The sequence below is a fragment of the Ixodes scapularis genome, unplaced genomic scaffold, assembly GCF_016920785.2.
Source record: "Ixodes scapularis isolate PalLabHiFi unplaced genomic scaffold, ASM1692078v2 PGA_scaffold5__190_contigs__length_132052651, whole genome shotgun sequence".
Classification (NCBI taxonomy): Eukaryota; Metazoa; Arthropoda; class Arachnida; order Ixodida; family Ixodidae; genus Ixodes; species Ixodes scapularis.
This window is the reverse complement of record NW_024609880.1, coordinates 110,767,653-110,785,656: the sequence shown is the minus strand read 5'-3', so window position 1 is coordinate 110,785,656 and position 18,004 is coordinate 110,767,653. Positions and strand designations below refer to the sequence as shown.

At 44.0% G+C, this 18,004-nt stretch overlaps 1 protein-coding gene across 1 annotated transcript; it reads right to left on the bottom strand.

Moving 5' to 3' along the window:
- Window positions 1–3,463: 3,463 nt before the first annotated feature.
- Window positions 3,464–17,863, bottom strand: LOC8036607 (ADP-ribose pyrophosphatase, mitochondrial). The gene is made up of 5 exons (XM_040214592.3): window positions 17,664–17,863; window positions 13,153–13,335; window positions 10,395–10,506; window positions 6,003–6,144; window positions 3,464–3,805 (listed from the first exon to the last, which is right to left on the bottom strand). Exons 1-5 carry the CDS (start codon window positions 17,831–17,833, stop codon window positions 3,573–3,575), a joined length of 840 nt encoding a protein of 279 aa, XP_040070526.1. The 5' UTR covers window positions 17,834–17,863; the 3' UTR covers window positions 3,464–3,572.
- Between the last annotated feature and the right edge of the window lie 141 nt (window positions 17,864–18,004).

Genomic DNA, 18,004 nt, shown 5'->3' with positions numbered 1-18,004 from the left:
AAATGGCGACCTTTTCTGTACAAACTATTTAACATGGTGGACAATCTGAAATGGAGCGTCTGATTTAGGTAATTTGTACGCGTTGGGCGAATCATCCAGGGTTCATTTTGTCTTAGGTTGCGTAGGATGACGCGATGTTTTAGGTTGACTAGTTTAATAAAATGAACATTATTGTGTTGAAGAGCCCTGCGATACGTTGACAGAAGCTTGTAAGGATACATTTGCTCAACGGTTTTGACATTTAGGGATTTAAATAGTGATTTAGTTGGATGAAGAAATGGAGTTCCTGAAATTGCACGTACGGCCTTCTTTTGTAATAGATGCAACTTATTCAGATTACTTTTTGTTGTGGTGCCCCATATCAGGTTACAGTAATTTAAGTGAGAAGAAATTAATGTATTATATATAGTTAATTTAATTCGAGTAGGAAGTAAACTTTTAAATCTTGTAAGCAGGCCTACATTTTTAGATATTTTTGCTTGCATGTAGTCTATGTGTGCATTCCAGCTCATATCATAAGAAAACAACACACCCAAAGTTTTAATACAATCCACAAACTCAATTTCTTCATTGTTTATTGTAAGATGAGGTAGGTTATTTATTTTCCTATTTTTGGGCCTAAACAAAATAGCTTTGGTCTTTTTACAGTTTAATTTTAGTTTGTTGTTAAGCGTCCAGGCGGCGATTTTTTTTAGCACTTCGTGCACTGTAGCAATAGAAGTAGAAAGATTGTTATGGGAGAAAAAAATACTTGTATCATCAGCGTAAATTATCAGCTTTACATCATCGCTTTTGGCCACATGCACAATGTCGTTTATGTATAGTATAAATAGCAATGGGCCTAAAATGCTACCCTGAGGAACACCCGATTTGATAGAAAGCCTGTCCGAATGAAAATTCAGAAAAGACACGTATTGATTCCTATTTTCTAAGTATGATTTTATGAGATCGAGTGCTACGCCTCTTATTCCAAAAAATGGTAATTTGGCAAGTAAAATATCATGATCGATGGAATCAAAGGCTTTAGGGGTCAAGTATTGTGTTATCTTTGTACTTAATCCATTTCGGAAGATCGGAAGGGCTTACTCACACTGGTAAAAGAAAATAAAATGAATGTTTAATTCTTAGTACAGTTGGGATGACCACACAGGCTTAGGTTCCGTTTGTGGTCGCCATACAGCCTTACGAGCTCGGCAGATTCACACGCACCATGCCCCGGCCGCAAAGGGAACCTAGGCTTGTGTGACCACCTTAACCGTACTAAGAATGAAAAGTTCATTTGATTTTCTTTTACCAATGTGAGTAAGACCTTTCGATTTTCCGACACGGATTAAGTACAAAGATAAAATCTGAAAAGTGGGATCTGGATCTACGACTGCCCCAAAAGAACTGAGCTTCATGTTGCTTGACTAAGCCTAGTCGAGGCCGGACAAGGACAAGCTTCCAAACGCGACCAGCTCGGCCGAAGCCGCCGATCAAAGTTGTCAAAGTACGAGAAGTTTTAAACGTGATTATGGAGAAAGATCGTCCCCTGGAGAACTTATTGGACGCCTGATTTCAACAACAATGACGTCAGTGGCGGCGGAATCGCACGGCGTGACAACATTCCAAGTAATGCCCGACTTGCGTAAGTCCTTTCGATCTTCTGACATGGATTAAGCACAAAGATAACAGCTGTGGTACCAAGTATCAACTAGTTTCTCTGAGCCTTCCACTACTGCAACATGCTTAAACGAGAACAGACCTTAACTTGTGAAGGTTGTTGACAAGCTTCCACTTGTCCATTTCCAAGTTAATTTTAATCTACCTATGTTTATTGACTGTGGCCTCTAAAAGTCCAGTGCCTAAATTGAGATGGCAAGTAAATGATGCATTTGACATAAAATTAAACCCATAAAGTCGCTCAGGCATACTTGATCAAGGGGACTTATAAATATTCTTGCTGTATACAAATATGTACGATTAGCACAAGTTGTCGGGGCATCTCTGCTTAGCATATGCCCATGCATGCCAGTTCAACTTTGAAAATTTTACTACAATGTAGATATTGTGAGGGAGCTCATAGACAACATCCACTTCATCTTCAAATGGTCATCATCACTATCGTCCTCAATTATTTTATAACCACTACTTCTTATCCGCTGTTCTTATACTTTCCCGTGAGCAGGTGCTCAATAAATCCGTCCCTGGATGAGCCCGCCTTGTCCTCACAATATACATTTACAAAGTTTGAAAAAAATGTTTAAATAGACCAGGCGCACACATGCATTATCCTGCTTTGGAAACCAACTTTCCTCCTAAGCACGTGGCTGCAATATTATTTGTAACCGGGTTAGCCTTGTTGAGTTCGCTCCTAACCAAGCAATGGTGCGCTGCGGAGAAGTCTCACCCGCGGAAGTGAGCTCCGCGGGTGTTGCTTCTCCGCAGGACACTGATGCTCGGCGAGAACCACACTCAACAGGGATAACCTGTCACAGTCAACACTTATAAAAATCTGAATATTACAGCTCATCTCGAAGCGAACATCGAATGGCATATTATTTGAAAATACTAGTACTACAGTGCAATTCACTTATAACAAACGATGTACTACTTATAACGATTGGTTTCTAGAGTTTCTAGACAAAAAATGATGAGTTTCTAGTCCAGATACAAAGGTAATCGGTTATAACGATCGAAATTTTGGGTTTTCTTATCGTTATAACTGGGTTGCACTGTATTCAAAAATCCAAATATTCACGCAACACTAAAGGCTTGCAATAACATTACATGCAAGCATTATGAAAGCATAAATGCTCGTAGCACATGAAAATAAACATCTATTATTGCAGAGGATGAAATGATATGGATGGAGGGCACAAAGTGAGTGAAATGATAAATTGCAAGTTAACATTTTCAACAATATTTTTGGTTCTAATGTTGGCAATGTGGAATCTGCCAACATTTCGTGGTAGGAGTGAATGCGAAAACATTGGTGAATGAAACGACATTGAGCACATTCTGCCAGATTTCCTGCCACATGACACTTGTCCCTGCCTTGTGTACAAACCCATCTACGGATTAACATGAACTGCAGAACATGCTATGGTATTAAAGCTCAATTTCACAGACTTCGGGAAAAACACCTTTTTCTGAAAAGAAATGAAACAAAGAATAGAAGAGAGCTTTCCTCCCCTTTATTCCAAATTAAAAGAAAACATTTACAAGTACTGTTTTTGTTCCTTCATGCAACTATAATGCAATTCCTCACTCATGCACGCAGGCTCAAACAAAATTGTGGTTATGGCATTTAGCTCAGTTGCTAACTGTCCCACTCAAAGCCATCTGGCTCCAGACTCGGCATCAACTTTTAGATGTGAAGTTACTACAACGCTGTCGAAACTACTTGCACGAGGCTTTCTTTGGCAGCCTCTTGTAGCAAGTGTGTGTGCAAATAAGATGCAAAACAGTCTCGTACACGGCACTGTGGAAACTAAGCCAGCCTCCAGAATGGCGCACAAAAATGTTGACGTCGGGTATAAAACATGACGCAACAATGTTGTATACGTCGCACCCGGCAATCTGATCCGTCGTCACCAGTGTGCGCCGAGGCAGTCGGCCACCTTTTGTAGCAGATCAGAGTGGCTTGCGTACAGGCGCAGCTCCTTGCCAACGTCGGTCCACCTGACCTTAGCAGCGTCGTCCCCTGCCTCCAGGGAGAACTTCCCCACTGTGTTGCCGGCATCATCGTGGAAGTTGTACGCCACAGTCTCCATCCACGCGTTGTCCGTGTTGCGGGGGTCGTCCACGTACCCCTTGTACACCTAGTGCATGCAAAGACCGGCATTGAGCAAGCGTCGGTATTCGCGGTGGATGGATGTACGCATACAGGCGACTGGAGCCGTCTAGCTTATGTTTCGAATGCAAATCAGGGGTTTTCGAGCCAACTACCCGTAGAGACCGCCGCAGTGGACAGCTTTTTTGTTTGCGTTTCTCTGCCCAGCTGGCACGCTGAGTGCGGCGAAAAAGAAAAATGTGGAACTCATCGGGGATATATTGCATATAGTATCTCAATGTTCCAACCGGGCCATTACCGATGGTATATTCGGCTGGTCGTTTTCCAGCGCTCCAGTGCTCCGAATTGGATCTATGAGGTTCGAGAGCGCTTCCAAATCCAAAACTAGGGGTACGGCGCACCAGCCGAATGCTAGGCTTCCAAGCGGCCTGAGTGCCGACACTGAACACAACACCGAAGGCAACTTCTGCAACCGCTCCACTGCCGTGGCGCAAGCTACTGCCCAATACAAAGGGTTCAGCCGATATATTTCATCCATCCGGCACCCCCACCACATGTCCACATGCTTCGAAAAAGAAATGGCTGCCATCAATGTGAACGCTGGCTTTCGCTGCGATCTCCCATCAAGCGCTGAACACCTCCTGTACTCGCTGCACAGCACAGCGGGATCGATGTGGTATCCAAACGTGGCGGTGTCTGATGCTAAGCCTCTTGGCCGTATCGGCTTCATTCTCTTTCAACTCAACAGCGGAAATGGCTGGAGTCAGGCGACTGGTCCTCCAGCACATGCTCGCACCGCTTTCACTTCTAAGTCGGAGCGCCTCGCAGCACTACGAGTCAGCTGGGGACGGCGCGATCCGAAAATCTGAGAGCGCTATCAAAATTAAGAACCAGTTGAATATACTCAGTGCCCGACTTTGAAAAGCCGAACGGGAATCGCCCTTTCACAGCACTCCAAGAGGCTGGAAATCGACCAGCTGAACATACCACGACACTGTGTGTGCTCACTTCCCAAAGTCATACCATTATGCAGGATAAAAGAAGAGACACTCCGAATGCATAAGGATCTCTGTAACACTGCATTCCAATGCAGCAAGCTGTTTTGCCTGCATGAAACCCCCCTCGCTTCATCTTCGAATTAAAAGTCTGTCTTTTCTTCACTTGCGGCATCATTTTATAACCAGTGTCACAACTTGAATTCGCTGTAGATGCTGGAACAGTTAGAACAGCTTTGCTTTTGGATTCGTCGGCTTACAGAAATGGTGGATGGAAGGGACGCTTTGCCTCAGCGAAGCCACATCCTACAGTCACCGGAAAGTGAAAACAGTAAACCTTGGCAAACACTCCACTTCAAAGCCCAGCTGAGGTTTACAAAGTCAGAAGAACTACATTTTCGCCCTCTTCAGCAATAGGCTCCGGATGGGAACTAATCTGAGCTGCACAAATTATATGTCAAAGGTCTATGACAATGAGTCTTCAGCAGCTCTTTCAGTAGACCAGCACAATTTGGTTGACAACATACAAATGCTCCAAAATGCTTGAAGCAGGGTGTCTGCCCAAATTACTTTCAAATTCCCTGACTTTTCCAGGCTCTCCTTAACTATTTCGATCAAATTCCCCGACCATTACAAAAGGAGAATCTGAAAACTAATCCATGTTGCCAATGCCTGGATTGAGAAAACACTTTGACAGTGGCATCATCATTCATACATTTTTTTCATTTAAAAAATACAGCCGCAAAAAACTTAACACAAAAACAAGCACACATCGCACACATGAATGGCCTTACAAGTTTGAAGCTAGTGTAGGTCTGTCGTGCTTGCAGAGGATAGAGTTAGAGGCTGTTCCTATTAAGTTAGGTTAATCGGGGGGGGGGGGGGGGGGGCGGGGCTGGCTTGAGTTGTTTAGTGATGTTTCGGGAAACAATACCTCCAACACAACATATTAAAATATGGACAATTTCACCACCACCCATGTCACTGCACGTCACATCCTTGTGCTACGCTGTGCATCACCACACCACTCTCATCTGTCACTTTCCCTGACTTAGCAGACTTTTTGACAATTTCTCTGACCATTCCCCAACTTTTCCAGGTGCTTTGAAATTCCTGACAATTACAGGTTTTCCAGGTTATTAGACACACTGCGAAGAGTGCGAAGAGACACTGGCAACTTCCAAGCTCAATTGGCACCAGCAACACAAAGGAAGCTGGCAGACCACTTACACCAGTGCCCCTACTGAAAAACTCCCCCATGGAGTCCTCTAGCTTGCACCGGTCTTCTCCGTCCCGAGCCAGGCTGTTCATGGCCTCTTCACAGAACTCCCGCTTCAGAGTGGCAGTCACGAGCTCACCCGGGTCAACCATGCCCTAGGTATAAAAGACAGGATGCAGAATTTTCCACAGAACTCGAAAACATGGCAAAGCATTACCGCAGTCATTTGCATGTCTAATTCAATTGTTGGATAGCAGGGATGGGCAGTATTTCAAATACAAGTATTTGAAATACGTATTTCAAATACTTTGTGTATTTTGCATTTGTATTTAATTACAAATTGGGTAATGTATTTGACGTGTGCATTTAAATACTAAATCATGGGTATTTCAAATAAAATTGTAATGAAATACAATTTTGTGGGCGAAAATACATCCCTCAAATTTATTGTCATGACTCATTTTGCTCATCCTAAGACGTGTCCAGAGCAGTGTTGCGGAGTTGCCACTCCGGAGTTGGAATGATTCCGGAATCATTCCGCATTTTCACGACCCCGGAATGGAATGGGAATGGAATGGCGGCAACGTTGAGGGGAATGGAATGGGAATGGAATTAGGTGCCTTTTGCCCGGAATGGAATGGGAATAAAATAAACACAATTCTTCTTTTCTTTTTCTTTTTTTTAGTGTTTACGGTCAGCTAAACCGAGCCAGTCAGCAAGTCAGTTGCTCAGAAATAAAATGAGCGGGAAACAGCTAGCCCGCGTTGAGCCCTAATGGACTTATACGCCAAAAAAATGCAATACAAAAAACAAACGTCAAAGCAAAGAGCAAAGGGGGAAAGGGGGGTAACATGGCGCCTTTCACGGATGCGCAGGCGTCGGGCTTCGATGGCGTTACACGAGAGCGAAACAAGAAACCAAGCACAAAGCAAAAGAAAAGGGAGCGGCAAAGAAAGCAACCACCATGCACAACTCCTCATCGTCCTTCTTGTCATGCTTTTTTTTGTTGTTGCGACGGTTTGTAGAATGCACGCGCGTGCACAGACATATCTGGGAGCGGAAGCGACTCCTAACTCGCAGAGCTCTGATAACTCGTTGACTCAGGCGCCGTCTAAAGATGATCAGGTATTGTTTTCTTATAGTTCGAGGTGCGTTGTTTAGCAGGCAGCCAACCCTGCTGCCTTCCACGTTCATTCGTGCGCACTCCTTTGAAGTGCGAAATGTGAGTTTGCTTCAGAATTAAAACAAAGCGAGATTCACTTCCCTCTTCTCCTCTTGCACTTTGCTCCGAGGCTTGTTTTTTTATACTGCATTTGTAGTGTAAGTCCGCCTATTACTTGGTCTTTGTTCCGATGCTTGTTTTCTGTGTTATATATTTTAGTGGGTTGGGGTTACAAGCAAGCTAGCGGATTCCCGCTCATTTCCTCTGACTTTAGTCTCTGCGTACTTCGTTTCACCTTGCGATGGACCGCTGCGGACGCTACGAGTCACCCTAGGCAATTCAGCACCGTGAGCGGGACTGCATGCAGGGTCACGCGACACTCAGAAAGCATTTTCGATGGCTCTCGTGCTGTCTTTGAGGTCCATCGTAAGGTGAAGTAGACTATCTCACCGCTCTTGGTGTGACCGAACTGACTAGACCTGCAGAAAGATCGTCCCGCGCCAGACGAGGCGCGACCGTTGCTGTGAGGGCAACTGAGAAGGAGAGCTGGGTGATAGCTGCCACTGAGGTGTTGGCTTCCCCGCGTCTCAGGCTGTCCGGTCTGCATTCGTGCTCCTTGTCCTGGACCCTATTTGAGGCGGTGAGAAGTCAGTTGGACGGTGTTGTTGAGGAAACATGGGGAATGTCAATTCGAACGGTGCGGTATTACCCCGTTAATTGTATCTTGAGGTGAAGAGCTTTGTCAATGCTGACTTCCCGACTCGTCGCCACAACGCGAACAACCGACACCGAGGTAGAAGAATGAATTGGTTGGTACCGTCTGCTGCCTGAACCCGCCACTCAATCAGCGCGAAGAGGAACATCACAATTCGGACGAGAAGACAAGATAAATACAAATCGAGTCATGGCATCGTAGAAGACATTTTTCTACATTAGTCGCCAAGAAAATAAACAAGCTGCACGCTGAAAGTTGTGCAACGAAACTATACACGGTGCAGTCGGCGTATATCATGGAACTTTATTCGCCATCTGAAGAGGAAACACGAGAATGAGTATGCGAAGGGTGGAAAAGGGCAGGCGAACCAGCCAAAAAATTTATGATAGGAAATATCGAGATTCGTAAAGCAAGCGTGAACTTATGCGTTTTAAAACAGGTTTCGTGACATGGTCCATACGGTCCCTCGTGCTGCGCCGCAGAGGTTGCATTTTGTCAGAGGATGTGTTCCTGCCGCTGTGCATGGGGTCGCTTCCAGCGGTGTACTAGCCGTGTTGTTGTGCAGGTATTTAAAGAATACAGTAATATAGCTTATTTTTGCACCACGCACGAACTGGATATTTTTATGTTCTTATCAAACAAACACGCTGGCCGTACGTGTATGTTCTAGAAGACAAATGCCAAAAAGTTTGCCAAAAAAAATTAGTGTATTTAAGTTTTGCTGTTTGTTACGAGCCACGTGGTTGCAAGACTGATGTCTTAAACAAGCATCGACATATCAAGGGGCTTTCTCGATGTTTGCAGTACATTTTAAATAAACACTTTCTGCCACCAGTCGTCCGCTTAGTAAAAATCAATGCTTTTTTGAGGAATTTAGCTTTTTTTTTTTTGCAGCTGTCTTTGCATTTGATAATGTCAGCTTTATGCTGGTTATGCCGGCCACAAAATGTAGCTGTCAAGAGCCAAGTTTTACGCTTAGGAATTAAAGGAATGGAATGGAACGATTTAGCCATTCCAGGAGTGGGAATTGGCTCAGTGTCTCCATTCCTAGGAATTGAAAGGAATTGAATTATTGAAAACTCTAGTTCCCCGGAATGGAATTGGAATGGAATGGGGGTGCCCATTCCGCAACACGGGTCCAGAGCAGGAAGAAAACTATGTTCTGCACCGAATGCAGTGTCTCTCAATCAAACACAAGCGTTTAGCGACTGTGATTACGGTGCTAGTCCAGGGCAAGAACAGTGGCAAAATGGACGTTCACAGGCAGACTGACTAAATAAGTGCCTGTGACAACTTGTGATGCTTTCCAGCCTGATTTCCATCCACATTTTTGCCTGGAACATTCTAGGTGCGGGGGTCGTCCAGATTTTCGGAACTGGTGCTAGTTGCAACAATAGAAAATGCTCTAGCTAGTGCTGCGCGTCTTGGTCGTCTCGGTTCTTTGTTGGTCTATACCAAAATGTAATCGACAAAAAAAAAAAAGCTGCTTGAAGCTCTGTACTTTTTTCACCTATTACGTCCAAGCTGATTACAGTTTTTTGTGATTATATTTCTATTACGTTACTAGAGCCTCGCACACTAACTCCGGAGAGTGCGATGCAAAATTAAAATGAGATACCCAGAAACCCGTTGCAGGTGCCCTGAAGTTGCTGACGCAAATTTTGAGGAATGTATTTGGAAAAGTATTTGGAGGAGACCAAATACATTTGGTTGTATTTGTATCTTGTACTTAAATGCTTTTCTGAAAATGTAATTAGATTTGTAATTAATTACATTTCTGACGAAGTATTTTGTATTTGTATTTCGATACATATTTGCGTGTATTTTGCCCATCCCTGTTGGATAGCTATTCTGATTATGACTGGTAGTCGTGGCCTCATTATTAGATGAGGCCGCAAGGCAACATGTCATGCATATTCTACTCACGCAACCATAGGGCTGCTTTTTAAATAAGAATGCTATGTCTGCACTTCAAAAGAAGTGAACTTTGTAATCCTGGTAGGCTTGTCGCCAGCTGTCCGCAAGTTGCAAAAATTTTCTGCGAGTCATTTGTAGTGTGGTGCATCGGCGTCATGAAGCAAAGCTGGCACGTCACGGCATTTTCAAACAGTGATTCTGCAACTTCATTCACTATGGAAGAACTGCTTGAGTGCAACCAGTGTTAGAAAGAATCACAAGAAACCGACTAAAATCACACCTGACCCAGATAAAACAAAAAAGCTTTTTCTTAATGGCAGGATGTTTCAGACCTTGTGAAATGGGGTGAACTCTCCCTTGATGCATGTGAGGACTGATTCTTGCGGGCTTCTTTGTGTCTACAATTAAATTAGTACTACGCATATTAAAATCTAGCTTCGTAACAGCCTTCTGTGTCAACCTTCGTCCGTTTTCTTTATTTATTTTAATTAAAACCGAGATTTCCTATTGTGACTGTCAACCAGCTAAGCCACAACACCTTTTCGGCTTCCAGGCCTAACCTAGGTAAGAAATTGAGAATGCAGTCAGGCATCAGGTACAAAGGTGGTTACCCCTGGAATGGCCCATTCTCCCGAATCCCTGCGAGCGATTGCCACAAACTGCAGGACCGGCCGCTGGGTGGTGTTATTCACGACCACATTTCCGTCGGCGTCCCTTTTCCACCTGCAAAAAGGTCATTATTCTGAACACGTTACAAACTAACACAACTACCACAGCTCGGAGTTGTACAATGAAGGGCATCCAAAGGTGCACATCTGCTTATTGCATGCCATCCCACGAGTGGATGCTAGTATATGTTCATCACCATCAGGGTCGGGCAGTATCGCGATACAAATGTATCGCGATAGTATTTCAGAAATACATTTCGTATCTCTATTTCTGTATTGCGATACATTTTTTTCACCGGTATCTGTATTCCTGTATAGAAATACATTTTGAATGTTCCTTTGTATCGCGATACAATCAGGGTGAAATGTATTTCGTTACATTTCTTGCGAAATACTCCCCCCTCCCCCCCCCCACCTTCCCAAAAAAAAAATCCAAATCCAAAAACATTTTTTTTTTTTTTTGTCTTTTACTTTTGAGGGCACCAGGGTCAAGGAGATGCTGGATCACTGTTACCATGCTGACCAATGTTCCTTCCGATTCTCAAAACTAGTTTTCTATGCGTCCTGTTCTCTCTTCTAAGAAGTGTTGCGTAGTCGAGGACTCGAACCAGGTGGCGTGCCAGGGCCCAGGAGTGGAGTCGGAGCATCTTGTGCCGCAGGTCCGTAGGTAGGGGTTTCCTGAGTCATTGTTTGCTGGTATCCAATGCCCGCAGCTAACCGTCCTTCTTGCCTTAGCGTACACAGTACACCCAGCCAGCAAAGCTGAGTCACAGTCCGTTGCAGCACGAGCTTGGCGGCGGCTGACCTGACATAGTAGGCTGACTCACGCAGTAAAGTTCAACACATATTCGAATGTGTCTGAGGCTGCGCCCGTAATATTTCACGGCTCAAGGGTACGTCATCAGCCAACGTGAAAGGGACCCGCTGCTCTGGTGATCCAAAACCCAAGGAGGTCAGACGTGGCCTCGCTGTGCCGACCCCGAGTTCGTACACCTGCGCTGTGACTCGTCTCGAGCGCGCTGTTTCTCGGAGAGCTCGCACCTGTACTGGCAATATCAGGTCGCAATCCACGAGGTCTCTATTTGGAGTATGCAAGGCGAAACTTGAGGACTGCAATTCATGCGTCGGTGGCGGAGGGTCGGCAGAAAGGGCCTTCACAACAGGGATGCCACCATATAGTTTTTTTCAACCGTAACAGAAGATAAGACATGTGTTCCAGGATGCTTCAGGTGGTCCACTATTCTCGAAAATTCCAAATGACACTGCCTGCATGATCTTCAATGAGGTAAGCTACAACGAAAGTATGTATTGTCCTTTCATACAGCAGCGCAGTAAAGTTTCATGTTCAAGGCAACACCTACAGATAAAGAATACCAGTTCATTCCACAGTCACGTCATGTGATAAATGTTGACAGGGGCGTCCTTATCAGACAGGGGTGTGGTGACGTTTTGATGCGATTTAGGATGACATAAAATTTATTTAGAAGTCGAAGTCTTTTCGCATCCTTTGTCAGACAGACAGGATGTCAGGGAAGGGACCGCAATCCGTCCTTGATGGAACGTTTTTTTTTTTTTTGAGCCCATTGAAGACTCCTCGTCATCCAAAATCACTACCTTCAAGGCAAAGTGCCAAGCCTACAGGAAAGTAATTCCAGGATCAAAAGCTTCCAACTTCAAGCTTCATATCATTGGGCATCTCAAACAAATGTGAAAAATGTATTGCAGTATCAATCAGTATTTACGTATTTGTATTTCTGCTCTCCATAAAATGTATTCCAGTATTTGTATTTCCAAATACTTTTTTGCCTCTATTTAAAATGTATTTCCGATACGTATTGCGATACACTTTTACAGATGTATTTCAGTATCAGTATTTTAGCTATTATTTTAATGTATCCCAGTATTTGTATTTCCAAATACATTTTTGAGTATTTCTGCCCAACCCTGATCACCATCAACAGATGTAAGGGCAGATTACGAAGTTCTTCAGCATAATGAAGACTTTCTTCAGCCTCCCCAAATGTGGAGACTGAAAAGAATAAGCTTCAGCCTCATAAATAACAAATTTAACACTATCTCATCCAATGCAATAGTATAGAATGACCAGCAAATTTATGTATAGCCAATAACTGCTGATCATAGCCTCAGTGCTAAGCAAGCCATCAAAGTAGAGCAATCTTTCAAAAGCTATACAGATAAGTACCGGTTACAAATTGATCCTTCCGAATAGATGATTTGCCATATCACCCAAGCACTTGCGAGAATGGTAGGAATGTATGCTATACACCGTGATGTCTCGTTAATATGGAAACCTTTGTTCCTGCAAAAAATAGTCCACGATGTAAGTTGTCCAAATAATGAGACAAAAGTGCCTGTATTTTTCCAGCCTCTCCCCAAAAATGGTGTCTTTATAAAAGGTATTCATGTTAGTGGGCTCCATATTACCGAGATATAACTGTATGCTGCACAGATTCACGTTATCTAGCTGAAAGATTTGAAGTGCTACAATAAGGTGATGACGAGTGTTACCTTAGAAAAGTTATGTTGCACATGTTAGCAGATGCGACACGTGTAGCTACGCCTGCAGGATGCCCCATGGTGTTTGGATAATTTTGTGCCCTGCATGTAACACTTAGCACAACATGGAATGGCCACCATCAATCTATCCTGCGGTAGTCTGCAGACCGTCGGAGGGCATCACCTGGTGACCACAGGGTCTGCTGCATGATTGGGTCCCCAGCGTCCCAGCCGGCCCCTGCCCAGAAGCCCAGTCCTCCCGTGGGGATTTTGGGGTGCGCCCTCTGCCAGCGTGTACGCTCCTTCGTGGCTCCTCCGGTCCACCTTCCCGTCCAGGCTGTTCCAGGCAGGCCGGAATGCAGGGTCGCTGAACAGAACGAAGCAAACACCTAACAACGGTACGATTTCCACAAAACACCAAGAGCTCTTCCAAAACCAGAAGACGAATGCTTTGCACTGTCAAAACAGAAGGACAAGACTTGTATGTAAAGCAGTACAAGTGACATCTCATTGTAGTTACTTTTTACTTTTATTGTATAAAAAGTAACAACCTAGTTATCTTTTAAGAGAAGGACTGAGGAACATATTTTTCGTTGATCTTTTGACAAAGTAAGGAGCAACAAAATTTCAATTACTCTTAGAGGGGAACGTGTACAACACAAGCACCCAATCTACTGGGTGTATCAAGGAGTGGCCAGGCTCTTTAAATCGACCGCTAAATTCGGTTTCTTAACGTATCACGTTCTGATTTTGTACAGCGTTGGCCACAGATGGAGCCTTTTTTCTATAAAATTCGCAAAGAGCAAACTTACCTGAGGAAAAAGTAAAAAAAAAAAAAAGGCTTAACTCCTATGGAAACACAGCGAAGCCACCGGTCTTCAAACCATGGGGCGACCTATGGTTTGAAGAGCGGTGGCTTCGCTGCGTTTCCATAGGAGTTAAGCCTTTTTCTTTTTTTACTTTTTCCACAGGTGAGCTCGCTCTTTGCGAATTTTATAGAAAAAAGGCACCACCTATGGCCAACGCTGTACAAAATCGGAACGCGATGGGTTAAGAAACCAAATTTTGCGGTCGATTTAAAGAGCCTGGCCACTCCTTGATACACCCAGTAGTTCTCGCGCGTGCAATTTGCAAGATGAGAAAATGCTAGATAGACCATAAAAATATGAGCAGGTGGTATATTGGCATAGCCAGATATCCATGAATGAACGTGTTAAAACGCACAATATTATTAACAACGACAAATATTGGAAGTGGTTACTTTTTCATAAACACGACAGATTCGGAGTAACGAGAAAATAATGCATTACTTTTAAACAGAGGTAATGTGTTCCTTTTTAACTTTTCGAGTAACAAACGAAAGTTACTTTATTTCAGTAATGTGTACGTGTCTGGGAAGAGCTTGCTCGACCTGGAACTTTTATGGGTGTTCAAAAGCTGCCTCGATGGCTCGGAGGTAAAAGTGCTGCCATACAAATTCCCAGTCATCTATAATGAATTGCTCTATCGCTCCATTTGTTCGCTCGTTGCATCCACTTTCCCTCTTACGTAGGAAGAAAAGGGTCTTCTCATACACTTCCGATGACACGCCGCTGTTGACGCGCACTCTTCTTATGATGCGGCGCAGGCACATGGTTTTGTTTCCTCAGCATGCACAATATGCGCAATAATGTAAAACCAAGACACAGCGATGACGCCGTTTGCATGAAACCGCCAACACCCAAGAGGAAAGACGGGCATTTCGAAGACAACAGTATGTGGACCATAGGTGGCGATCGAGGGTGGCTGTGTCCAAAACCACCTACGCCCGGGAGAACAGACTGGCTCTACGAAGACAACAGTATGCGAACCGTCGCGAGGTTGGAATTCCCGTCTTTCGCCGAGTCGGAACCGCGGCACTAAATGCTAGCGCACTTCGTCGAGAATCAGCGTAGCCACAGCAGCGATTTCGCCTTCATTTTTTCTTGGGTTATGGAAAGTGCTTCTTGGCGTATGCTGGCTTTGTATCCCGAGTATAAGTTTGAATAAGTTGAATGGGGGATAAAAATGCAACGGGGCTTATTTGTATGGTGTATGTAGCCATATAGTGCTGCCTGTACGTCTAGACGTTTATGTAATGGCTATACTCCATTCACCCCTAAGCTGAGACTGTGGCGAAAGCTGCGATCAGCCACCTCCCTTTCATTAACCGACCCAGACTTGCGCGTGACTAAGGGCGCGAGCCTGATCACGTGTCGAAAGAGAGGCGTACGACTCATCCAATGAAAACGTGGCTTCTATCGCAGTCTCAGTTTAGGAATGAACGATGTACAGTCAAGACCAGTTATAATGAAGTTAACGGGAATCGGAAATCACTTTATTATATCCGTTATTTCGTTATAACCGACTTCGGTTGTAACGAAGTGCAACAGGGAATGAGAAATCGTGATCGCTTCGCTGTAGCCGCTATTTCATTATAACCGACTTCGTTATAACCGGTCTTGACAGTATAGAAACAATGTCATGAGCTGCTACAAGTTTTGTTCTGCTCAATGGTATGTGCTCATTCTTTTCTTTGTACTTTGCTTGGTCTTGGATGCTGTTCATGATACATAACTGCTCACAATACTCTGCTTATGTTTCACATTTGTGCACATTTAAATTAAGTGCCCAACAAAGTTTTATTTTTTTTTTATTTTCTACCTTTAAATTGTACATTTCCGGTGAAATTTTACACTGAAGTTTTACTGACCTACCCATATATGCACGCTATAGTCAGTAACAGGCTAGGAATGCAGAAAAAGCACTGTCTTCAGCATGCAGTGTTTACTTGCACCAAGCTTTGGCTGCGTGTACGACGAAGTGTTACCAAAGGCAGAAAGGTTGCACTAGAAGCAGAGCAGCTACAGACGTGATGTCATTGCACCGTGCTGGTGCTCATTCCTGCTTGTTCTTGCCGAAAAAAGAAACGAATTGGGTGAAGGCACATATGCTCACGCTCATTGACAAGGTCATCACAATGGGAGCTGTTGTGACGTCAGTGCAAGCCATGAATAGTTTGTGTATTAAAACGTCCTCTTCTTTTTTTTCTTTTTTTCTTGCAGAGTTTTGACTGCCTATGTTGGTGACGAGATGTTTTGGTGGTGCCACCTCGCGGGCGCTCTCCTGTGACGTAGCTGGTAGGATGAGAGCAGACGACACGCTACGTCAAAGCACAAAGTGCCTATGTTAGTTCGCATCTGTGCCGATTAAGAACGGTTTAATTATTATAGAAACGCATATAATATTTTTGCGACTGATCTTTCAAATAAATAACAGCGTCTCAAAGTTGTTTTTCGTACTAGGAAAACTAAAAGAATGTTCAAAAACAAGCCCGGAGCTTCACATTACAGCTTGCACAGCGTACGTTCGGCTATTCCCAGCCCTCTGATTCTTCTTTTTTTGGTATGTGTAAAGGCTGCTGTAGAAAAAGGTTTTGCATTCACCAGAGTGAATTATGTGCAGTCTTCTTAGCTGTGCACGCGAGCATAGTTGTGTTGCGAAATGCTGCACACTTGTTTTAGCTACAAATTGAGCTTGCCGGTACCAATGCTTCTACCCAAGTGGGACTCTCATCAGCAACTGACACCTTTCTCCTCCCAAATCGAATATGTGACAAAGGAGATTGTAACATCTCAACTTCTGCTCGAAAGAAAAGCAGACACTTCCATCAATTCTTAAATTGTTGGCCATAGTCCGGAAAATTCAGGCGATTGATTAATTTGTTCCACCCTATTTTTACTAAGAATTGTTTACAAATTTAAAATTGCTCGCTGAGAAGCGCATCACACATTTTGCACAATGGGGTGCGCAAAAATTAAACATACAAACGGTAATAATTCATGGCAGGCTTATTCCTCATTTTTTGGGACGCTGAAGTGTCACCGACTAACTAGACTCAAGACTTTGATCGCGAGAGTGTCTCGCGCGTTTCGCGTCGACCAGGTGAATAAGCAAGGATTTAGTTGTAATGACTCCGGAAGCCAGCCACCACTTCTTCCCGCCAGTTATTTTAAGGAAATGTTTGTTTACTGGTTTACAAAAATTAAAAAAGGAATAAACTTGGAACTAATAAGAGACCAGCACTCATAGAACACATTGGACGCAACAGGATACACGGAGTCGCTTTCACTGAAGTGTTTACCACATGCGAGAAGTTCTCGAATTCGCTTCCTTATTTTTATTTTGATGAGACATTCTTTTCTTAGTTTTATTTTGTCCGAGTCATAATAAAAAATACACCCTATTCGCCTAAGTAGATGTTGCAGTGGAATAAAGCGCCGGACATTCTATTTTTGTCATCCAGCTTTTTGTACTGGGTAGAGAACAACACACCAGCATTCGAGCGCACAGACACTTCAGCACCAGAAGTGTTTGTTGGCAAGACTACACGTGCCACGTGCGGCTTCAAACTTTGGTAAAATGTCCTACTACAGATATCACTTCACCAAATTAACAGAATGCGTGAAACGCCTTGCTGCGCATTACCCCAACAGCGCATCAAGCGAGCCAGCGAGCCGAGGGATCCAGGATCTGCACAGTCTGTCCCAGTCTGTCCTATCCGTGACGTCACAAACGATGATGACGATACCTAAAGAACTGCCCCCTGTAGTTCGCACACACCGCAAGCAAATGTTTAGTGAAGTAGATCAAAGGTTTCTGCAAGTGGTGTTTTACCTCAGCTCTGGGTCTGCCCAAGGCTTGGACTTAAGGCCGAGTATGCTGAAAGACGGAGGCCTGTAGTCTGGCCAGTCCACGGACCAATCGACCTTGTCGTCAGGGACGTGGAAACGTTCTACACTTGTTGCGGGGTACGCTGCATTTCGGCACTTGAAGTGGACACGCATAGCTGAACAAGTAAATGTTTGGGACAAGATCTGAAAAGAAAAGTTACAGGAGGACACTCAAGACTGCTTACGTGTAGTGTAAAGAGAAAAGTTTTCGAGTAATGTTTCTACATGTATTAAAGTATAAGACAACGTAGAAAACAACGTCGAGGACGTCGTCCTAGAGATTAA